This window comes from Vigna unguiculata, chromosome 2 (assembly GCF_037176805.1).
Source record: "Vigna unguiculata cultivar grain cowpea cultivar isolate G323 ecotype 2 chromosome 2, ASM3717680v1, whole genome shotgun sequence".
NCBI lineage: Eukaryota > Viridiplantae > Streptophyta > Magnoliopsida > Fabales > Fabaceae > Vigna > Vigna unguiculata.
In genome coordinates this window covers 2,923,081-2,948,046 of record NC_140793.1, presented here as the reverse complement: position 1 = coordinate 2,948,046, position 24,966 = coordinate 2,923,081, and the positions used below count along the sequence as shown (strand labels likewise).

The window sequence follows — 24,966 nt, the reverse complement described above, 5'->3', positions numbered from 1 at the left end:
AATTTTGTTTTAATTTGGAGAGGGATGAAATTGCTAAATTTTTAAAATAAATTGAGACTAAATTAAGACAAAATAAAAATACAAGGACCAAATTGAGATTGAGGCAATGATCCTAGCGTGACAATGACACATGACATTATTATTGTCACATCAAATTGTTACTCCCATGTGGCACGACGTCAACGTGACATGTGACAAATTTTTAATTTAAAAAATTAAAAGAATTTAAAAAATCTAAAGAAAAATTTAAAAATAAATAAATTAAAAAATCACTAACTGATACATGACAGCTAGTTAACTTTGTTAATATAGTACTAATAGAAAAAACCTAATTGCATCCATTTTTTTCAAAATAAGAATGATGAGCAGATAATATATAGATGTATTCATGCATTAGTTAGGCTATTTTTATTCATTTGTACATTATTTGGCCAATTTCATCATGCATTATCTGGTTTTGGATCATACATTTGGATTTGTGCATTGTGTGTGTAAACAGGTCTAGAAGGAGTAAGTAAGACACAAAACAGCATGTTCCACAAGTGCCTAGTGGAGTCTTCCACGACTTGTGAATTTAGCTTCAAGAATGCAAGTTTCAAAATAGCGTGTTCCACATGTGCCTGGTGGCTTTTTCCACGACTTATGGATTTTGCTTCAAATTGGAGGATACAAAACAGTGTGTTCCACAGGTGCCTGGTGGGTCTTTCCACGACCTATGGAGTTTGCTTCAAAAGATCATGCGTAAAATAGCGTGTTCCACAGATGGCCTGTGGATTTTTCCACAACCTGTGGATTTTCCAACGAGAAATCTAAAGATTATGTGGACTAACAAAGATTTAAAAGGAAAAGAAAATATAAAGAGAAGAGATAGGGGAAAACGGTTAGAGGAGAGAGAAAATCACCCCAGCAAAGGAGAGAACGTGGAAAAGATAAAAGGAGGGCGTTCACAGAAAAAACTACTTCTTCTTCCTCTCTATTTCGTCAGTCGCTTTGTCTATCGTGTTTAGTTTTTCTTTTCATTATGCATAACTAATTTCCTTTTTTGTTGGAGGATTGATGTAAGACTTTGGATTATAGGTTCTACTATTTACATCTAATGTTTTGTTAATGTTCTTCATCTCAGTGCTCTGTTTATTGTTTTATCGTTTAATTTATGAGCAATTTCACAATTGGAAAATTGGGGATTGTTTGCGATTATAAACAAGACATGTTAGGTTATGTCACAATTGGGAAATTGGGCATATCTAATTAGTTTACAATAGAGATTATTATTGATTTTTCATGATTTTATTAAATTTTTGTAAACTGACCTAAGGAATTGGGGATTCGAATTCAATAAATAGATTTTACCTACTAAGGGATTAGGGGTAAAGCAACTCTCAGTAAACTCAAGTGGATGATTACATTGCTTGCATCGATTGAAAAGGAGTAAAATTCTATAGGAAAAAGTACGAATTCAATCCTCTAACAGTTCTTCTATTAATTAAAGTTTTTGTTATAAACTTTATGCTTGAAACTCTATTGATTCGCATTTGCTCAAAATTACGTAAATTAGGAATCTAGTATTCAACAAGTCAATCAAGAGGACCATATTTTATTACTACATTAACGATTGGTTTACTTGTCAAACGTTCATCAAAGAACCAAATTGAGACGCATAAAGAAAAAGACCAATTTTATATTTTCCAACAAGAAACAAACACATAATTTAACCTTTTTATAATTAAAGTGTGTAATAATTTAGCCTAATACTAGTAGATTGACCTATGCGTACGCATGGGTTATATTTTTTATTGTGTATATTAAAATAATTAAGTAGTGAAAATATTATATAATGACATGTCATGAAAATTAGGTTATATTTTTATAAATGTTATTATTAAAGTAATGAAGTAGTAAATCTAAGTGATGCGATAATAATTTTAGTTTTAAAATTGATATCACAATATATTGTAGTTAATTGATTTTACGAGATAATTATAATAGCTTATTACATGTGTATGTATGCACGTTTTTTTTTATTTCAAATATTTTTAGAATAATAATATAATTGTTATTATATTGATTTAACCATTAAAAATACTAGTAATAATATTCATATAAATTATAAATTATAATAGTTTTAAAAGAATACTCTATAATTATATATGAAGATATATATCAACACCAAAACAAATAAAAAGGACAAGTAATTAAAATATGATCCCATAGTAAATAAAATTAAGATATATGTCTAACTATAATAATAATAATAATAATAATAATAATAATAATAATAATAATAATAATAATAATAATACCATTATAATAATATCCCGTACTACTAATGAAACAAATAAGGTTAAATTACTCTTTTGGTCCTTGTATTTGTCAAGTAGTGTTAATTTGGTCCTCAAGTTTTTTTCTGTCTCAATTTGGTCATTGTTTTTTAAAAATTGTTCAATTTGGTCTTTACCGTTAGTTTGCCCAAATGGTATTAAAATCAATGCCACATGTAATTTTTTTGTTTTGTTTTGAATTGTTTAAATTTTTTTGAATTTTTTTGAATTTTTTGAATTTTTTGAATTTTTTACACGTGTCACTTCACAGTTGTACCACATGTCAAAATGATTCAAATTGATCCCTATATTTGTTTTTAGTTTCAATTTAGTACCAATTTTTATAAAAATGAAGCAATATTGTCCCTCCTTAAATTGAGACTCAATTTACTTTTTGTATAAATCTTGTGATGATATTCTTACTAAAATTAACCTTTTTATTAAATATTTCTAGAAATGTTTTTAAACTAACTTTAAATTATGTACAAAACTTAAAACTTTGGTTTTGTTTTGAACTTGAAATTTTGTTCCTAAACTTATGTGTGATGTAACACCCTAGGTGGATATTACTAGATAAAGCAAATATCATATAATTTCTTTGGAATTAAAATAAAATATAAAGTTCCCAAGCGCGGAAAAATTTAAAATTTATACCGATGAAGTTCCAATACACTGAATCCTCCTTATTACAAATCCATAATAAAGAAAAATATTATAAAAACTTATTACAAAATGTTTAGAAATAAAACATAAAGTAATCTCGCATATTCTACCCCACTCCGTCTCTAGGCGTCAACATCCTCACCTGGATTTACATTTGCTCCCGCGTGACAAGTCACACGATCATCGCCAAACACAAACAAAAAGGGTGAGTTATGAAAGAAAAATAGTACAATCAATTAAATAATAAAAATTAACCCTCACCCAATCTATCTTAGCCAATTTTAGTTTATTGACTTCTTTATAACGTTTTACCCCAATCTTAACCTATGTGAGAAAGATCCATTCACAACCTTGGTCCCTAGGGATTATCATGCTTCCACGAACCTTCTCCCTCGTGGTCCAACTCTACGGACCTCTCCGCCCGTAGTCCAACTCTACGGACCTCCCCGCCCGTAGTCCAACTCTACGAACCTGCCCGCTCATAGTCCAACATGTGTTAACACCTACTATGAACCTCCCCGCTCATAGCAGCCTCAAGTGTGAGCACGAAATATACGAACCTCCTCGCTCGTATCCCCACACAAGAGTACAACAAATACGGACCTCCTTGCCCGCATCAATCATGCATCTCAAATCTTCGTTACAAACCTTCCCACTCGTAACTAATCCAGCATATCCCCGACCAAGCCATCAAACCCATCCATGCAAATCTGTCTGCAATGGACTCTTGCCCCTACACTATGACCTAGTGCTGCCTAAGCGCCACCAGCGAAAATGTACTCCAGACCGCATGGCGATAAACCCATGCCGCTAGGCACCACATGTTAATGGCCCCTCTGTTTGTGACTTATTGCCTGGCGAAAGCATATCTACCGCCAGGCGCTACACCAGTAAAATGAATTCTACTGGTTTAGGCACTGCATAATTGATCTTAACACATTAAGCAATCATATCTACACACCTAGAATAACAAGTGCTTATTTTCACAATTCAACATACCTCCAAAATGGTACCAATAATTTAGTTTTTTTTAACCAGCAACAACCATATGAATTGGAAACAATAACAACAATCTAGATTTAAACAACAACAATATCAAATTTTTGATAATTCTAAAGAACCCATCAAAATCGTAATGCGAAAAATAAATCTACTTTACTCATTTGCGTCTCCTCGGCATTTACATCCACACACTATTGAATAAAACTTTTTCGCTACACCTAAATAAATTCATGCAGCATGTACCAATCACCGTAACTTCAATCCCAGCTCCAAACGTAATAACTCAACACCTAACCCCCTTATTAATTTCTAACATCAAAGCTAAAACAAATTCACCTATAAAATTGTATTCTACAATTCCCTCTGACACAAACACAACTACATAATCACAAAAGTAAAATTATATCATTAGCTTTTATACATGAAACTTAATTCGTACGTATGCTACAATCCTCTCTGACACAAAACCACTACATAATCACCAAAGCAAAATATTTTAAACTTAAATTGTACGCTAACCTTTAATATATATATATATATATATATATATATATATATATATATATATATATATATATATATATATAAAACTTTATGCAAATTTTCTAAATTAAATCTGTATAAAACGTTTTTATTTACAAACCACATGTATCAGTAAAGATTCATCATACCACAATATCTTAACTTCAAGCCAAAATCTTTTGATTTATATGTATTATAATATAATGATACAATCCAAAATTATATTTAAAATGATAAAACTGGTAAGGATTCTCCAACCGTCCAAAATTTGACAATGTATATATATTATATATATATTCTACAAACCAACATTTATGTATACAAAAAAACCTAACAACCATAAAGTGTCAGCCCACCCAGCTTTAATCACACTAAAATACTCACATTTTTAAGTTATGCTAATAAAGTAAGAATTTCCAGTATGAAGATGCATCCATACACGCAATTTTCTAAAATAATACCTATAAAATCCAGAATGCTTATAAAATCTCAGAGACAAAAATATTTGTATTATCTTTAGTCAACCACAACAACAAATTAACGTTAGTAGATAAAGCACCAAGCCCCCAAATCACGATAATGGTATTTCATATAACTTGAAACTAATCCACACTGAAACATTAAATTAAAGTTGCACTCACGAGAGAAAAGAAAATTGATTTGAAATCTTTATATATATATATATATATATATATATATATATATATATATATATATATATATATATCATGGCTAAACAAACAAGAAAACCACAAAAAAGTAGTTAACTCTCCTTGCCTGGTGTCCTAGCTCCAAACAATTCCAAATGAATTCTTCCTTATTTCCAAAGCTCCCCTCCTTGCCTCCACTCTAATTCCCTCTCTGGATTGCAATTCTCAGGACTCACTTGCCACACACTATAACTCTTTTAAATTAACTTAAATTCAAGGTTTAATGACCATTACTTTTGATTACTACACCCCAATTGCTACCTCTCCGGTTTCTTAAGGGATTTCTATAGTTTCTAGATTTTTTCCATAACTTAGCAAAAATATGAAAACATAAAGGACCTACTTACTCTAACCAAGATCCAAACCCACAACCTTCCAACCCATCAAATACATGCACACCAACAAACCATCACATTATTCCTATAAATTCACACATTCATACAAGCTTAAATCATGCTTTCACATTCAAAATATTTTGGTAAAATAAAACACAATTAAAATCACACCAAATGGCACACAAACAAACCATAACATTATTCCTATCAATTCACACATTCATACAAGCTTAAATCATGCTTTCACATTCAGAATATTTTGGTAAAATAAAACACAATTAAAATCACACCAAATGGCACACAAACAAACCATAACATTATTCCTATAAATTCACACATGCTTAAACCATGCTTTCGCATTCACAATATTTTGGTAAAATAAAATAATTAAAATCACACTAATGGCACACACCAAACTCGAACCTAAGTCTTGTCAAGATAACCAAGTACTCTCAATCACTTGAACTGGCTTTATTCCTTGCCTAAAACTTGTCAATAAATTCTCTTAGGGTACTTCCAACCCATAATTGTTCGTAATTTATTTATTATTCTTTATTCAAATTTCTCAGGTCTTACATGTGACGAGTTATTTGATTTTTAATCTTCACTAAGTTTGTATAATATGGTACACTTGATGTCTTTATATATGATTACAAAATGGTTAATTATTGAAATTAGGTTTGAGGTTTAACTTTCTTTAATAATAAAACTAAAAACAAAAAGTTTGTTTAAAAATATTTCTACAAATTTTTAATAAAAATGTCAATTTTAGTAAGAATATCATCATAAGATTTATATAAAAAGTAAATTGAGTCTCAATTTAAGGAGGGACAATATTGCATCATAGTAAATTGAAACTAAAAGCAAATACAGTGACTAAATTGAATCATTTTGACATATGTCAAGTGTGAAGTGACATGTGTAAAAAATTCAAAAAATTCAGAAATTGACACGTGAGGTTAACTTTAACCCTGCTTGGTCAAAATTGACTGCAAAGACCAAATTGAATATTTTAAAAAAATAAGGACCCTTAGACAGAAAAAAACTTAAAGACCATATTGAAACTATTTGACAATTACAAGGATCAAAAGAGTAATTTAACCAAAAAAAAATAATACAATAACTACATATATAAAGAGATACACATTTTTTGTGTCCTCTTTTTGTTTTTACAATTTTATCCTCTTAATTATTATTTATTAAATTTAAATAATTATTCATAATAAAAAATTATTTTTCAATTTTATCATTTTACTAATTTTAATAACAATTTTTTTAATTCAAATAATTACACAGATATAGATATAAAATGAACAACAAAACAAATAAAAAGTGCAAATAATTGAGATATGATCCCGTAATAAATAAAAGTAAAATGTATGTCTAACTATAATAATAACAATAATAAATAATAATAATAACAACAACACTATAACAATATCGCTTAGTGATACAAAATAATAATAATAATAATAATAATAATAATAATAATAATAATAATAATAATAATAATAATACAACTACATATATAAGAGATAAACATATTAGGTGTAAACATATTAGGTGTCTTTGTTTGTTTTTTTAAATTTTATCCTCTTAATTGTTATATTTTAAATTTTAAAAATTATTTATAATAAAAAAATTACTTTTTAGTTTTATTATTTTACTAATTTTAGTAAGTATTTTTTTTGAATTGAAATAATTGTTCAAATATAAAAATAAATGAACAACAAAACAAATAAAAAGAGCAAATAATTGAAAAATAATCCTTACATAATAAGTAAAAAGTAAAATGTACAACTAACCATAATAATAAAAATAATAATAGTAATAATAATAACTATTATAATAATAATACTTATTATTGTTACAAAATATATATATATATATATATATATATATATATATATATATATATATATATATCGTTAAAGATATACTACTCTTACATGTTTCTTACTCTCACTCCTAATTATAACATAGGCTTGAGACTTTTTCTTCAAGATGGGTAGATACTAAATACAATTTGGCTTTGGAAAGATGAAAGCACTTAATCTCGTCAGTCAAAGAAATAATTTCAAAATCTTGGAATAAATCATCTTCTTATTTATTATCGAAAATGTTTCCCCATATATCTCCAACCATATACACGCATATACAATTGTCACTCCGGTACTTACCTAATCAATAAAAGAAAAAAAAAAAAAAATATATATATATATATATATATATATATATATATATATGTTCTTTTTGTTATTCTGAAACAGACAGATTATATATTTTTCTGCTTAAATTGGAAATTGTAAATTGGCATATCTACGAAGTTTTAATGAAACACGACCAAATATCAGGCGCAATATAAAACTTTCTTTAATAAAAAGGCTAAAACACAATAATTTATCATGTTTTGTAAATAATAAAAACATAAAAAAACTAAGATAATGTTTATAAATAAACATGTGTAAACATATTAAGCTAAAATTATTATACACTTAATTTATCAAAAAAAACATTGCAGTTCAAATGAGACAGTACAGTAGAAATAAATGTACACATAGTTGAGAACACAAAAACAATTATAATGGTAACCATAACTAGCATAGTTTTGAACAAGATTCGAATGTAATATTAATATTAATACTATAATAGAAAAAATTAGATTAAAAATAGAAAATGGAGTAGATTTAACCACGTAGAGAAGCTAGTTAGATCTCCGGTTTTCCTCGAATAAGGGTAAACAAACATTGGTATGATTCATATCTGTTAAGGAAAAAAGTTAGCATGCCACCGTTGCACCAATGCAACAAGTAAGTGACATTTTCTAAGCCATTGAATTCTGCCAAAAACAAATTTTCTATCAGATATTCAGATTCAATTCAATGGTTGAAAAACTACCACACTGGTGATGTTACACCGATGAGTTCTTCAACGACGATGAGGGTGGATGCTAGAGGCTTTGATTCAAGAAAAGGCGTGTAGATTTTGTGTTATCTCTTAATTTCTTTGGATTTATCATAGGATCATCATTCGTGGATGATGATGCATGGTGTGGAAGAAGGGTCAAGGGAGGAGAAAGATTGAGGACACTTTCTGAGATTGATCACGTCAAAACTCTTATCACATGCATCAAGAATTTTCAAGACATGGTGTATCTGGATTCAAGAAAGGGGATCGCATGATGGCATAGTGCATACGTGCATGTGCGAGATTCATGTGCGAACAATGAATCCAAGGTGTGAAGAAACAACGAGGGATTCAGAGATTTTCTATTTTAGTTGGAAGTGTATATGGCATTTTGTGAGAGGAATAAGGACAGCATGTGAAGTTGGATTTCATGGTGTGCCAGTTACATAAGATTAGGATATATACATAGTTATTGGAGATATACCTACACACATAGTTGTTGTTTTTGATCACGTTTCATGTGTCATGCTATAACTTGTTTGCGTTGTTGGGGAAGACACGCACCAGACAATTAGCTTGAGACGTAGAAGGAAAAGAGTGAGACAGAAGCAGGAGAAGAGAATAGAGGGAGATAGTTGCAGAGGAGGGGTTAGCATAGGTTGGATCATCTTCTTGTGAAAAGCCACGTGATTGTGAAGCCTCTTCTGCAACGCCACTTTCCCGGGGTGACTCCCATTTTTAATCTTTCAATCTTCACATCAAGAAAAGGATAACTTATATATATAACAGTAGCAAGTTTCTTTCAGTTAGAGTTGGATAGATAGGCAGATAGCTCAGCAAGATAATTTACTCCTTGCACCCATAGAGATACAATATTCTCAAGTCATTTCTCCACATTGCTTGGTAGACTCTGGTGATGCAATCCAAGGTTTGAGTAGCTGATCCCCGGATTCATTTGGGTGCATAACATTTTGTTGGCAATGGTAATAATTTCTTTTACACTTTCCATTTCACATTGTGTTACTATGTTTTTGAAGTTTAAAGGGTGCTTAACTAGGTAGCCTTTACTATGTTGTGATGTAAAAATGGCATCGTTGGCTTCATTTATATGATTGACCTTTACTTGTAATGTGGGAGCAAAGTCTCACCATTTGGTTTGCATGTCCACAAATGATAAGGCACTGATTATCCTTTTGAATGCACAGGCTGGTCAACTCAATCTTGTAGTGGGGTCCCATGTTTGGGTAGAGGACCCTGAGTTAGCTTGGATAGATGGAGAAATCCAGGAAACTAAAAAAGGCGAGATCACGATTCTCTTTGAATCGGGCACGAAGGTGAGTCTTCTGAATCTTTGGTAAATCCGTATATATGTGTCTGTAGCACACATGCACACACACAAATGGTGAAAACAACATTTTCTCTTTCCGGTATATCTAGTTCATTTCTCCAATGCTTTCTACATTTTTGAGGCAATTGAGGGTGTGTGATGCATTACTTATATGGGTGAAAAGGAATATCACGGTATGTGATAGAGTTTGTACCTTCTCTGTGCATCTGATATTCACATCATGGATACTTCTTTAGCAATGAACTGTGTAGTTTAGCTCAAATCTTTTCAGGAAGTTTGTTTGCAATATTCTCCATTATAGTTCAGAGTTACACAATGAGATTATTAAACTATTGAAAGTACTCAACACCATGAGCATCTCCATGGCAGGTTGTGAGCAAATCCACTAACATGTATCCCAAAGATCCAGAATTCCCACCTGCTGGTGTGGACGATATGACAAGACTGGCATATCTGCATGAACCAGGAGTTCTTCAGAATTTGCATATTCGATATTCCATAAATGAGATTTATGTAAGATGTCAAATGTATATTGCGGATGTGCTTTCTTTTGCTGCGACACTCACTGCAATGAAGCTTTAACTTTTTGTGGTGCTGTTTGTAGACATACACGGGAAATATATTGATAGCTGTGAACCCTTTTCAAAGGTTACCTCATTTGACTGAAACTAGTACCATGGCAAAGTATAAAGCTGCGGCTTTTGGTGAGCAGAGCCCGCATCCTTTTGCAATTGCAAGTTCTGCATATAGGTACCTTGTTGCTGCTCTCAGTTTTCTGTGCCTTGGTTGGTGGCTTTAACCTGTTTCTATGCTTTGAACATGATAACTGGTCTACATAATTAAGAAACAAATAAGTTTGTTGTATCATCGAGCGCAAACCATTTGAGAGTTTTTGTTTTTAGCTTTTGCATCCATCGTATAACTTTCGCTAGTATTAAAGGTTCATGGCAATTGCCAATGATATAAAATAAAGAATAAGTCATATCTGCTTTCACTAACTAAGATGACTGTCTACAGAAAGATGATAAACGAAGAAAAAAGCCAATCTATTTTGGTTAGTGGAGAAAGTGGAGCTGGCAAGACAGAGAGTACAAAGATGCTTATGCATTATCTTGCTTTTTTGGGAGGGAGAGCAGCAACTGAAGGAAGGTCTGTGGAGCAACAAGTTCTCGAGGTAAGAAACTAAATCTTGACCTGCGTTTTGATTATGTTTCTGCTTTATAGTTTTCTTGTATCAACCAAACATTCTTGAGAAATTTAACTTTGGATGTTATTACTTATTTGCTTGTTATTTACACTTGTGCAGTCCAATCCAGTTTTAGAAGCATTTGGCAATGCAAAGACAGTTAGGAATAATAATTCTAGGTACTGAGTTTGTTGTCCAGTAAGATCTTTTTTCCTCGTCTTTGCAATTTCCTCTGCACCCTTTTTTGCCTAAATTGATGTCCTAAGCTTACATAGTATAATTTCAGTCGTTTTGGTAAGTTTGTGGAGATTCAGTTTGATCAAAAGGGGAGAATTTCAGGAGCTGCTATCAGAACATATTTGCTGGAACGATCCCGTGTTTGTCAAGTTTCTGATCCTGAGAGAAACTATCATTGCTTTTATATGTTGTGTGCTGCACCAAAAGAGGTACATGATTCTTCCTTGTTTGTGGTACAACAATGACAAAGAGGTTTAAGTTTTACAAACTCAAACTATCCAATTCCCTCGTCACTACCTTGATCCAAGTAGCTTACAGGATTCATGGTTTCATAACAAAAGTTTATGAGCATTCTCTACATGCATGAGCTTCAAAAGTTGGGTTTTGAAGTTTTTTAAGTTTGCTTACAAGATTCATTGTTTTTATTTGAGTTTTCCCATGTCTAGGAATCTGGTAAATACAAAGTGGGAGATCCAAGAAAATTCCATTACCTTAATCAATCAAATTGCATTGAGCTGGATGGGTTGGATGATTCTAAGGAGTACCTTGCAACTAAGAGAGCTATGGAGGTTGTTGGGATCAGCGCAGATGAGCAGGTACTCCTCAGTAACATTCCCATTGGAGAGTGTGTGTATGTTTCTTCTTTTTTCTTTTTATTGTTTTCATTAGAAAACTTCCCCATCCCTCTTCTCAGGATGCTATATTTCGAATAGTAGCTGCAGTACTTCATTTAGGAAACATTGAGTTTATTAAGGGAGCGGAAGATGAGTTGGATTCCTCACAGCCCAAGGATGAAAAATCCATTTATCACCTAAAAACAGCAGCAGAGCTTTTGATGTAAGTGAAGTAGCCAATTATTTGTCTTTTCTTACGAATATTAATCTTCAAGGCTATTGCATCTACGGTTATTTGTTTGATTGTGGAAGGTGTGATGTGAAGTCCCTTGAAGACTCTTTCTGCAAACGTGTTATGGTGACTCGTGGTGACACCATAACAAAATCACTTGATCCAAATTCTGCAGCCCTCAGCAGAGATGCATTGGCTAAAATAGTTTATTCAAGGCTTTTTGACTGGTATATCTATGGTGTTCAATAAGTTTACATGTCCTTATAAAAGCTCATTCAATATGTCTGAGTTTCTGTAATTCGATTTGTGCAAACATCTGTTGATGCAGGATTGTGTGCAAGATCAACAACACTATTGGGCAAGATCCAGATTCAAATAAATTGATTGGAGTTCTAGATATATATGGATTTGAGAGTTTCAAAACCAACAGGTGCTTAGCCATTTGCCTTCTTTTCCCATCTGTTTCACATGAAGTGGGATTATTAACTATAGGAACTTATGTGCTCTGTGTCAGTGAATTATGACACACAAGTTGATAAAGCCCATTAATTTCTTTTTTATACATTAGGGGACAATATTCACGACTATGGATCTGTTCTTCTTTGGCTGCCATAGATTTTGTTTTGCTAGATGGACACAGGATAAATGGTTCAAAAGTACACTGAAGAGATAATGGGACAAGATTTAATGTAGCATGTCTTTAACTAAAGTTGATGTAAAGATGACAAAAACAGTGTATAAAAATGGGCTATTCACCTAAAGCTTTAGTTATATGTTGAGAGTTATGTTAAGGATTATTGTCAGTGTGCCTCTCACCACTGCGGAATTATTGGGTTTCTGATATTATACTCTGTAATTAGTGATTATCATTTAATTTTTTGGATCGACCTTTTTATATGCCTTTTTACTAACTTTTGGAACTCTCCTATCTAATGGTCACGCCCAGCTTTGAGCAATTTTGTATCAATTTGACAAATGAGAAATTACAGCAGCATTTCAACCAGGTTAGTTTCTTTTATTTTCTCCATCTTGTTGGAACTCATTTTCTGGTGAACAATTTCTGTAGGCTCGATTAACATTTTATTATGCAGCACGTTTTCAAAATGGAGCAAGAGGAATATACAAAGGAAGAGATTAATTGGAGTTATATTGAGTTCGTTGATAACCAAGATGTTCTTGATCTCATAGAGAAGGTGTAATTCACACTTTCATCCATTTTTCAGTTGTAGGAGAGTTCTATCAATTTGGCATCTCAAGATTTTATAACATGCATTTTCGTTAACATTTCAATGGCTTCACCATTTACATAAGGCAATATTAGTGATGATAATACATGTATTGTACAACATTTTCATGAGGTTTGTTTTCTGAAACTTCCCATCCAAATAAAAACTTATCAGTAACGTACATTTGTTGAGAATAATTAACAGTCGTTATTGTATTAATGTTACAATTACATAGACTTTTTTTTTTTCTTATAAAATGCTGAAGTAAATTTCTTTTATCTTACAAGCTTTTTACAATCAGAGTGCATTGATTGCTTGTACATCTAATTGCACAATTATTTGGATTTTACATTTCTAATTGATGTACTCCTATAACTTCAGAAACCTGGTGGTGTTATTGCTCTCCTGGATGAGGCCTGGTATGTATTTAATGGCTGAATGGTTCAAAAATCTGTCTTATGGTTATTCTTTTAGATATGGAATGGCTAATCTTATTCATTTTTCATTAAGTAATGATATCTGCATATGCATATCCTTTGAGATTGTGAGGTTGTCCTGCTTATTCTTTGTAGTATGTTTCCAAGATCAACGCATGAAACATTTGCTGAAAAGCTATACCAAACCTTTAAAGACAACAAACGCTTCAGCAAGCCAAAGTTGTCTCGCACAGACTTTACCATTAACCACTATGCCGGTGATGTAAGTGAAATAGATTTTGGTCTGCATAGTTATTACCATTAACAACAGAGGAAAAAAGCTTAATATATGATGATTTTCAATTTCAGGTCACCTATCAAACTGATTTTTTCCTTGATAAAAATAAAGACTACGTTGTTCCAGAGCATGCTGCTCTACTCAGTGCTTCGAAGTGCTCCTTTGTTTCAGGGTTGTTCCCTCCTTTACCCGAGGAAACTACAAAATCGACAAAGTTTTCTTCTATAGCCACTCAGTTTAAGGTCTGTTTTGTTTTGCCAAGCCTATAATGCAAATTATCTGCCTTGTATTTATCTGTATTATTCTTGATGCATGTCTTACGAAGCTACAACTTCAATCTTTGCTCGAAACACTAAACGCTACCGAGCCTCACTATATTCGTTGTGTAAAGCCAAATAATCTTCTGAAGCCTGGAATATTCGAGAACAATAATGTGTTGCAGCAGCTTCGATGTGGAGTAAGTTGAATGCCATTTTGGCTGTGTTCTCTTGTGTGACATGATTATTCTTGCCAAGTGACTTGAGACATTTGGATGCCATTCACAGGGAGTAATGGAGGCAATTCGGATCAGTTGTGCTGGATATCCCACCAGAAAAACCTTTGATGAATTTGTTCAGCGGTTTACCATCCTGGAACCTTCGGTTCTGAAAGCATGGTATTTTCATCCCTTTCCATTTTCTGTTTTTCCTTGTCCAATCATCTTATATGAATCTGATTGTGGTGCATGTATTCACAGCCCTGATGAGATGACGGCTTGCAAGAGGCTTCTAGATAGAGCGAACCTTAAAGACTATCAGGTGCTAATTTTTCTGTTGATCTCAGTTGTAACATTTACATTGCTTGCTGGTTACATGGATAGTAGTTAATGCAACCTCAACACATGTTACACTAACATGGATAGGAATTAAATGTTTTTGGAGACAAAGTTACTCTTGCTGACTGAACAATTCCCATTGCAGGTTGGAAAGACAAAAGTGTTTCTGAGAGCAGGTCAAATGGCAGAACTAGATGCATGTCGTGCTGAGGTCCTTGGATTGTCTGCAAGTGTTATTCAGAGAAGAGCCCGCACGTATATCTGTCGGAAACAATACGTCTTATTACAGTTGTCGGCCGTAGAACTTCAAAGGGTTGCGAAAGGTGTCATTTATGTGAATCCTTTAGGCATTTTTGCAGTGTTTTACTATGTAATCAATGAAAGACAATTAAGTGTTAATTGCACATTTCTTTGCTCTGAATTTAATGCAGGACAACTTGCACGACGTCGGTATGAATGCATGAGGAGGGAAGCCGCTTCTATAAAACTTCAGAAAGATTTCCGCATGTATGTTTCCAGAAAGGCTTACACAACTAAATATGCCTCGTCTATTTGTATTCAAACTGGTATGCGAGGGATGGCTGCTAGAAATGATCTTAGATTCAGGAGACGGACAAAAGCTGCAATTATTATTCAGGTAAGCGTTTTCTTCTTACCTTTGTTTTCTTTCAATCATGATTATTAAGATGTCCAGTTTCTCTGTTAAGTAGATGTTCAACACAAATATGTCTTTTACTTTAAGCACTGGAAAGTGTTAGAGCAATTGTTTGTCTCAACAGTGATTATATATTCCTACTATACGATATTTGGTGCGTTATACATAAAATATGATTAATTTTTTATTTTTTTTCTTATCATAGGCTCGGCAAAGATGTCATTCAGCTCGTACTTATCACCTGAAGCTAAAGAAAGCAGCAATTTTTGCACAGTGTTCGTGGAGGAGAACAATAGCACGGAGAGAACTTCGAAAGCTTAAAATGGTGCTCCCTCTTCCCTCTTGATTACTTTACTTGATTCTTCATCAGTGTTATTTTATCCCTTTAAATGTGAAAATGTAGTGCTATCTATTTTACATGTGTATAAGATTGCTACAACGGTTTTGTATATGAAAAAGATCTAAATTTTAACTTACTGCAGGCTGCCAGGGAACAAAAAGCACTTGAAGAGGCAAAAAGTAATCTGGAAAAGCAAGTCAAAGAACTAATTTCATCTCTAGAAGAAGAAAAGGCGATGAGGGTAATTTATTTACAGTTAATGAAAATGTAGAAGCATGATAAAATTTCTTCATGCCTACAATTGCTAATTTGGTTATTTTTTACCAATAAAGCATAGCTTTAGTGGTATTATTTCACCAACATTCTAAATGTTTCGGTTCATTGTGATATTGAGGAAGCCAAGACACGGGAAAATGAAAAACTACAGCAAGCTTTGCAAGAGAAGGAGCTTCGATTCCAAGAAATTAAGGAAGCCAATACAAAGGAAACTGAAAAACTACAAGAGGCTTTGAAAGAGATGGAACTTCAGTTCCAAGAAATTAAGGAAGGCAAGGCACAGGAAACTGAAAAACTACAAAATGCTTTGAAAGAGATGGAGGTTCAGTTCCAAGAAATTAAGGAATCCAAGACACAGGAAACTGAAAAACTACAAAATGATTTGAAAGAGATGGAGCTTCAGTTTCAAGAAATTCAGGAATCCAAGACACAGGAAGCTGAAAAACTACAAAATGCTTTGAAAGAGATGGAGCTTCAGTTCCAAGAAATTCAGGAAGCCAAGACACAAGAAACTGAAAAACTACAAGATGCTTTGAAAGAGATGGAGGCAGCGCTCATTCAGGAACAAGAAGCTGCCAAGAAATTAGCTGAGCAGACCCCAAGTATGCAGGAGAAATCTGTTAATGATGTTGACCATGAATTGATCAGTAAGCTTACAGCAGAAAATGGACAACTCAAGGTGAGCATTGTATAAAAGGTGTTTGATAAATTTATGCTACTAAGTGTGTCATAGTATCCAAAGTTATCATTATTCTGCATTCTTAACAGGAACTGGTTAATTCTTTGGAAAAGAAAACTTTACAGGGGATACCTGCTGATGTTACTGACAATGAGTTGATCAATAAACTTACTTCAGAAAATGAACATCTTAAGGTATAAATTAAATATTAAGTGTTTGAAATTTATGTATTTCCATTATTTTTATTATCATTATCATCATTTTTTTCTGTTTTACAGGAACGGATTAATTCATTGGAAAAGAACACTGAACAGGGGTTTCCGGTTAACCTTACTGACAATGAGGTGATCAATAAACTTACTTCAGAAAATGAACAACTTAAGGTATAAATTGTATACTAAGTGTTTGAAATTTATGTATTTCCATTATTATTTTTATCATTATCATTACTTTTTCTGCTTTACAGGAACGGATTAATTCATTGGAAAAGAACACTGAACAGGGGTTTCCGGTTAACCTTACTGACAATGAGTTGATCAATAAACTTACTTCAGAAAATGGACATCTTAAGGTATAAATTGTGGTGCCAATATAGTCAGGATGGCAAACAACATAGTGATGCCTTACACTCTCATTTATGTTCAAAAAGGTGTTTGAAATTTACGTTGTATCATCATTGTTATTGTTGTTTGTTACTTTTCACAGGAACGGATTAATTCATTGGAAAAGAAAATGGTACAGGAGTTTCCTGTTAATGTTACTGAAAATGAGTTGATCAATAAACTTGACTCAGAAAAGGAAAATGTTAAGGTATAAATTAAATAATAAATGTTTGAAATTTGTGTTATGGTTCTTCTTATGCTTTAGAGGAACTGACTAAATTCATTGGAAAAGAAAACTGTACAGGAGTCTGCTGTTAATGTTACTGAAACTGAGTTGATCAACAAACTTGACTCAGAAAAGGAAACTGTTAAGGTATAAATTAAATAATAAATGTTTGAAATTTGTGTTATGGTTCTTTGGTTGACTCCAGATTCTCTACTGGTTTTTTGGTGTTGTCATTTATTGTGTCTTCAAAATACACTGATGTTGGTACTTTAAAAATCTTTTTAATATATTTTAAAACATCGATATAAGTGTTCATCAATGTATTTTGAAGATACAATAGAGGACTAGTACAATTAAACACACCAGAGATTCCAAATTCTCATCCTTTTTAAGCTTTATAGGAACTGACTAATTCATTGGAAAAGAAAACTTTACAGGAGTCTTCTGTTAACGCTGCTACCGACAATGAGTTGATTAGTAAACTTAAGACAGAAAACGAACAGCTTAAGGTATAAATTACATAATAAATGTTTTGGAATTTACGTTTAAGGTTGTCATAACATGAAAAAATAACTCCTGAGGCATTGCAGGGTCAGGTTAATTCATTGGAAATAAAAATTGATGAAACAGAGAGGAAATATGAAGAATGTAACAGGATTAGTGAGGAGCGCATGAGTCAAATTATAGAGACAGAATCAAAGATGATTGAGATAAAGACAAATATGCAGAGGTTCGTATGTTGGTGTTTGTTTTTGCAGATATGCACTGTAAGGAATAATTTACAATGCATTACTTATGTGCATACTTTTGTGCTAGGCTTGAAGAAAAAGTATCCGATATGGAAACTGAGAATCAAGTTTTGCGGCAGCAAACCTTGTTGAGTTCATCATCATCCAGAAGAATGTCAGGAAAGTTTTCCCCTGCTACAGTTCCGGTAAATACAAGATCATTTCTTATTAAGTGATGTTGTTGGTACTCTTAGTTGTCTATATACATTCCCCATCAATTTACTTTTAATTGAAAATTTTCAAATTATCCTCAATTAAATCATTTTTGTTCTATGCTGATCCTAACTACAATCTTAGTTGTCTGTTCCCCTTGAGGACAATTTGGAAAATTTCAATTAAACCAAGTTAATGAGTAATGTGAATTAATAATTCTTTGTCGCAACAGTCACTGACTATCATTCTTGTTTACCCTTACTGGAGATTATATTAATGTCTTTTTCTGCTCTTGCTACTGCAGCCTGTGGAAAATGGACAGGTAATGAGGGCCTTATATTTGAAATCCCTTTTACTTTTCTTGTAATTTATGTGTTTTCTTTGTTTCAAAAAAAGAGAAGTTTTTCACCTTTCCTTTTATGAAGCTTTTGAAGAAAAGTTTATTTTCTATAGGCACAACAGACTGCTGCTCCTGCAAAAACATTCGGTACAGAGGATAGTAAAGTAAGGAGGTCTCTTATGGAGAGACATCAAGTATGCTATTGTAGAATAATTGTTTCGTAATAATGTATTTAATTATACTTCTATGTACTTTTGTAGCATTTATTCAGATTATCTTTTTGTTTTATTTCTTTGTGTACAGGAGAGCATAGATGTTCTTTTCAAATGCGTGACAAAAGATCTCGGGTTCTGTGAAGGGAAACCTGTTGCAGCATTTACCCTTTACAATTGTCTGCTACATTGGAAATCTTTTGAAGCAGAAAAAACAAGCATATTTGATCGTCTTATTCAGATTATTGGTTCTGAAATAGAGGTAACTTTTTATTTACTCAAACTATTTTTGCATTTGTTTTTCAGAGGTAAAGTTTAGCAGATTTAGTCTTTGAAAATTAATTCAGCCATGACAATGAGAACTTTTAATGGTAGAATAGGCAATTACCAGTAATTCAAAATAAGCTTGATACCATGTCAGATTTCATTTTAAAATTGATTAGCACCAAGTGAAGTTGCTTATTAGTTATATAAGGCACATTATCCAAGAATTGAGGCAGAAGATGTGAAACTTCATCATTTAGCACTGCAACTTTATTGAAAAAAAGTGATGTGTAGTTTATTTCAATGTGATCTCACATGATATTCAACTTAACAATTTTGCAGGATCCAGACAAAAATGATTCTATGGCTTATTGGCTATCCAACACAGCTTCTTTGTTTTTCCATCTTCATCGATGTTTAAGAGTACCTACAGCGCGGAAACCACCCACTCCGACATCATTTTTTGGGAGAATGGCCCAGGTATCAAGTTTCTTTTTTGCTATCCAAGTTAACATGCCTTGAGCATAAGCCCCATATTGGGTCATTCTGCAAGATTAATATTCTATCTGCAGATATGAATGTTTAGGTGCTATATATTATAAGCTGGTATGAAATTAATTAGACTTTCTAGTGCTTTCAAATGTATAACCAATAATGAAGGTTGTCAATAGGATATGGTTGTCTCCTTATTGCCTGTAACATGCTATATGAGAACACTTTGCTCTGTAGCATGTAAGTGTCTAAAGGTCAATACTAATAAAGGCCAAAGAAAATGAAAAGGAAACTATGCAAGAATTTCTACCCAAAATCAACAAAATTTCAATTATATTTCTATAATACACCTTGTTCTTGGTCTGACTTTTGTCTCAAATAAGAGGCAAAAACGATTATGCTTGTGCTATAGTAGCATCCTTATACATTGTTGTTTCATTTTAAATAGATTTAAATATTGTAACTATTGATTATAGAGATAATGCCATTAAACTCACGACATGTAATTTGATGTTGTTTCTCAGGGTTTTCGCTCATCTAATAGTCTTTCCAGCAGTGCTTTTGATGTAGTGCATCAGGTTGATGCCAAGTATCCAGCTTTGCTTTTCAAGCAACAGCTTGCAGCTTACGTGGAAAAGATTTATGGAATCGTTCGAGAAAATTTCAAGACAGATTTGACACCTCTGCTTTCTTCTTGCATTAAGGTATGGAAGCTGTGTACTTTGTTATGGAATATTTCTTGGTATTCATATTCATGTGGTGCCTGTGTGCAGCAAATTATAGACCAGTAGGATCAGTATCATATGTGGAATTAAGTGGAGGTAGCAAGCATCTACAAGTGTCAACTTCACTATGCTTATTCCACTTAATTTAGTTGACTATAGATCTATTTAGATAAATTTCACCTTAAGTACTTATAGGGGAAGAAAAGAAGGAAATAATGTGTTGAAAAAGCTAAGGGAACTTCTGCAAATTAACTTTTGAAAAAGCCTACTTTCTTTTTTCTCTCTCAGAAGTACTTAAAGAGAAGTTTATCTACACTTTCACAATGCTTATTCCACTTACCTATGATAATATGAATTCAGGCAGATAGAGAATCAAATGACACCAGCCAACAAGCTGGTTCTTGGGTCAGCATTATGGAGTGCCTTAATAAATATCTCAAGATTATGAAAGAAAACTATGTATGTGAAGGTTTGACAGTACAGTGAATTGGTATCTGTACAGCCCTTGTCTTACAAGTCCTTTTTAATGTTATAGAGCAAACTGATTTTAAGTTTTGCCCCAGGTGCCTAATGTTCTAGTTCACAAGCTATTTAATCAAATTTTTCAATACATCAATGTGGAACTCTTTAATAGGTAAACATGTCTTGTTTCATTCAATCCTTTTACAGTAATGGATTAATTATAGGCATGGCATATGGGTTGACTTGTGAATTGGGAATGCTATGTTCTCCAGCCTTCTTTTGCAAGGAGAGTGCTGCACATTCAAGCATGGAGAATATATAAAATCAGGTTTGGCTGAACTAGAAGGATGGTGTAATGAAGCAACGGAAGAGGTACACTGTATCCACCCTTTTGTAACTTTCCTATGCACACTTAAGTCACTTGCATTCTGCAAACAGTGATTTAAGAGTGTGTCCAAAAGTGTCAGAGAGTGTGTTCTAGAACTCTAATTCTTATGTAGCTAATAACTATCTCTGTTGCAGTACATTGGCTCATCTTTGGATGAACTCAAACATGCAACACAAGCAGTTAAATTCTTGGTATGCCTAGTGACCTCTTCTGTGATGTGAACACTTTTGCTTTTCAAACAGACTTCATACGTTGGATAAATTTAACCCAAATGATTAACATGTTACTCTAGACTTTCTTTCCCATTGAGAAAATAGTGATATGACATTGCCTTACTTGTTTTTATATTATTACTGCAAACATATACATGAGAATTTTCCTGAATCTTCAAACACTCATTCCTCTCCCCCGTTTTAACTTTTTGATGAAATCATTTTTCCAGGTTGCAGAAAAGAAGGAAGAGCTATCTTATGATGATCTTACAAACGACCTATGCCCTGTAAGTATTTTCGTCTTATATGAGTGATTGATAACACTCAATATGAATACATATCTGCAACTTTAACTTTGACTAAAGCTTTTCTATATGAGCAAAAAATGGAAAAGATTTTTTCTTTATGTGTTTCCAAAGTAAGCTTGTCTTTCTCTCAACACTTTGTGTTACTGATTAAGAGGTGCACCACCAAATATTATAGTACACCTTATTAGTTATAACACTACCAACCCTCTTGCCTTATCTCAGTAAGTGGGATCAGCAACATATATGAATAAGACACATTGTACTCACCAAATATAATATAGATTTAATATTTCTTGATTCCTGCAAATATGGCAAATTTACTGTATTTGAAACAACTTTAGACACTTACATGCTGCAAACCTGTAATATACATAACAACTAGGTGAAATGTTTCTGTCACTCTAACATCTAAATATATGTGATGAATTTAGGTCCTGAGTGCTCAACAACTTCATAGAATATGTACACTTTACTCTGATGATGATGATGACAAAAAACAAAGTGTATCAACAGATGTAAGCTGCACCTATCTATCTATCTATCCACATTTTTTCTTCTCAGCCATTGCTATGTAGCTATTGTAATCACTGCTATGTATCTGTGTAGGTCACCACTAGATTGAAGCTTCTTATGTCAGATGATGCAGATGAAGATAGTAAAACCTACTTGTTGGAGGACAACACAAGGTAAACTCACACATATACACTAGGATCAGTTACAAGAAATTTTTTTTTAATTAAAACTGCACTCTTCACCTTTCACTGTTTCCAAACTGCAGCCATCCTATCATAGTTGAAGAGATCCCTTCTTCTCAAGATAAGAGCCCTCCAAAAGTAAAACCTCCTGCAGAACTTCTTGAGAATGCAAACTTCCAATTTCTGCATGACTATTATTAGTTCACCTGTGGGATGCAGCTTAGCTTTTAAGGCTCAAAATGTGTTCTCCAATTCAACATCATGTTGTAAATCCACCCATTCTCACCCTGGCCCCTCCTTTTTTTTCTTGTATTTTGTGAGCATTCACCCTGTATTGGTTGTGTTAGCAAAAAAGCAGGGTAGGTTTTATAACATCTGTTCACATTTTCTTTTCACCTCTTTTGTTATTAGATTATGTGGATGTTCACAAGGGGCGCAAATCTTTGTATTAGTGTGAAGAGAGAAAAGTTACCATTTGTAAAATAATGCTAGGAGTTGATCACTTAGATTTTGTTCTTCTGCCCTCAAATTTCACGTTGTAGAAATCATTATATTACCATTTTTGAAAGAGCATCATTCTTTGTACGTTTGTTAAACTTTGTCTCTCTTTTTTTGTTAATTTTAGATCTACTGTATCAATTTTTACTTCATATATTTACTGTCATGGCTCCAGGGGTTCTCACAACTAACTACTTATGGACTCAATACAAAAAGAAATATGATTTTGAATTCTTATATTTTAATTATTGTTATTCTAATTATGTTCAATTAATAAGTTCCGATGTTTATGACTTATTTTTATACTAAATTCTAGTGAAGGATGTTTATTCTTACAAATATCTTTGATTTCAATATTCAAATATAGTTTTTACTAGAGATAAAAACCTTTATTTCCAGGCTTTAGAATTCGTCCAATAGTCATGAAAAATAGGTAAAAGTAATGTAAACACAAGATTAAATAATAATTAGGGGTGGGCATGGATTGGATTTTTAATGATCCAATCCACATCCATTTTAGATCTAAATAATTGGATTAAATTTTTGACCAAAATCCATTTTTTTAGCAAAAGTAGTTTGGATTTTTTTTAAATCCATATCCAAATATTTAGATCAAGATTTAAATCCAATCCAAATATTTGGATAGAGTTCAAAATCCAGAATCCATTTTTTATAAAAGAAATTTAAATTGAATTTTTTAAAACTTGTATCATTAAGGCCTGGATGCCCCGGATGGGCCTGATGACCTGGACGGACCCAACGACCCGAACGAGCCCGATGACCAGGACGACCCAAACGGGCCCGACAACCCGAACGGGCTCGACGACCTGGACGGGCCAGACAACCCGGACGGGCCGGACAACTCGGACGGGCCGGACAACACGAATAGGCTCGACAACACGAACAGGCTGGATGACCCGAATGGACCCGATGACCCGGACGGACCAGACGACCCGGACGAACCCGTCCAAACAGTCGGGCCTAATCGGGTAGTCGGGCACGTTTGAGTCGTCAGGCTCGTCCGGGTCGTCAAGCCCATCTGGGTCGTCGGGCAAGTACGGGTCGTCAGGCCAGTTCAGGTCGTCGGACCCGTCCGGGTCGTAGGGCTCGTCCAGGACGTCGAGCCCGTCTGGGTCGTAGAGCACGTCCGGGTCGACGCGCCCGTTCGTGTAATCATGCCATTTGGGTTATAAGGCCCTTGTAGGTCGTCAGGCTCGTCTAGGTCGTCGAGCCCCTTTGAGTCGTCCGAGTCGTCAGGTCTGCCTGGATTATCGGGCCCATCCGGGTCGTCCTGCTCGTTCGTGTCGTCGTGCCAATCCAGGTCGTAAGGTCCGTGTAGGTCGTCAAACTCGTCCGGGTCGCCGGGCCCGTCCAGGTCATCTGCCCCATCTGGGTCTTCGGGCCCGTTCGGATCGTTGCGCCCGTCCAGGTCTTTGGGCTTGCCTGACTCGTTCGGGTCTTTGGGCTGCTTGACCTATTTTCGTCATTGGTCCTGCCTGGTCCGTTCGAGTCTTCAGGTCCGCATGACCCTGTCGGGTCTTCGGGTCTGCCTGACCGTTCGGGTCTTCGGGCCCGCCTTACCCGTTCGATACTTCGAGTTCGCCTGACTCGTTCGGGTCATCGGGCCCGCCTGACCTGTTCGGGTCTTTGGGTCTGCTTGATCCATTCGGTTCTTCGAGCCCGCTTGACCCATTTGGGTCATCGGGCCCGCTTGGCCCGTTCGGGTCTTCGGGCCCACCTGGCTCATCAGGTCATTGGGCCCGCCTGCCCCGTTCGGATCATCAGGCTCACTTGAATTTTTTGGATCGTTGGGCTCGATTGAC

At 33.9% G+C, this 24,966-nt stretch overlaps 1 protein-coding gene across 5 annotated transcripts; it reads left to right on the top strand.

Annotated features, from left to right (window-relative positions):
* The first annotated feature begins 8,352 nt into the window (after positions 1–8,352).
* LOC114173624 (myosin-8-like) lies at positions 8,353–23,241 on the top strand. Of its 5 annotated transcripts, XM_085669785.1 has the most exons (45): positions 8,353–9,440; positions 9,663–9,791; positions 10,175–10,318; positions 10,410–10,555; positions 10,823–10,979; positions 11,112–11,170; positions 11,278–11,437; positions 11,675–11,824; positions 11,923–12,065; positions 12,155–12,301; positions 12,403–12,504; positions 13,021–13,078; positions 13,166–13,267; positions 13,682–13,719; positions 13,873–13,999; positions 14,086–14,256; positions 14,340–14,471; positions 14,560–14,669; positions 14,751–14,811; positions 14,974–15,151; positions 15,260–15,465; positions 15,689–15,808; positions 15,966–16,064; positions 16,218–16,778; positions 16,868–16,972; positions 17,057–17,161; positions 17,245–17,349; positions 17,484–17,588; positions 17,673–17,753; positions 18,044–18,115; positions 18,197–18,336; positions 18,423–18,540; positions 18,852–18,869; positions 19,001–19,081; positions 19,191–19,361; positions 19,706–19,843; positions 20,380–20,559; positions 20,941–21,039; positions 21,144–21,214; positions 21,315–21,414; positions 21,565–21,621; positions 21,873–21,929; positions 22,382–22,465; positions 22,557–22,636; positions 22,729–23,241. In XM_085669785.1, exons 1-45 carry the CDS (start codon positions 9,438–9,440, stop codon positions 22,844–22,846), a joined length of 5,388 nt encoding a protein of 1,795 aa, XP_085525911.1. In that variant the 5' UTR covers positions 8,353–9,437; the 3' UTR covers positions 22,847–23,241. The 5 variants fall into 5 exon arrangements, with proteins under 5 accessions (XP_085525911.1, XP_085525908.1, XP_085525910.1 ...); XM_085669782.1 differs by having other exon boundaries at positions 14,560–14,811; positions 16,227–16,778; XM_085669784.1 differs by having other exon boundaries at positions 14,560–14,811; positions 16,892–16,972.
* The last annotated feature ends 1,725 nt before the right edge of the window (positions 23,242–24,966 follow it).

What these genes read in the sequence shown, in the direction of transcription:
- LOC114173624 (XM_085669781.1), top strand. An exon ending in ATAAAGACAAATATGCAGAG is followed by an intron (nt 18,337 to 18,422) that starts GTTCGTATGTTG and finishes CTTTTGTGCTAG; the next exon opens with GCTTGAAGAAAAAGTATCCG. An exon ending in TGCTTTCTTCTTGCATTAAG is followed by an intron (nt 20,560 to 20,940) that starts GTATGGAAGCTG and finishes ATATGAATTCAG; the next exon opens with GCAGATAGAGAATCAAATGA.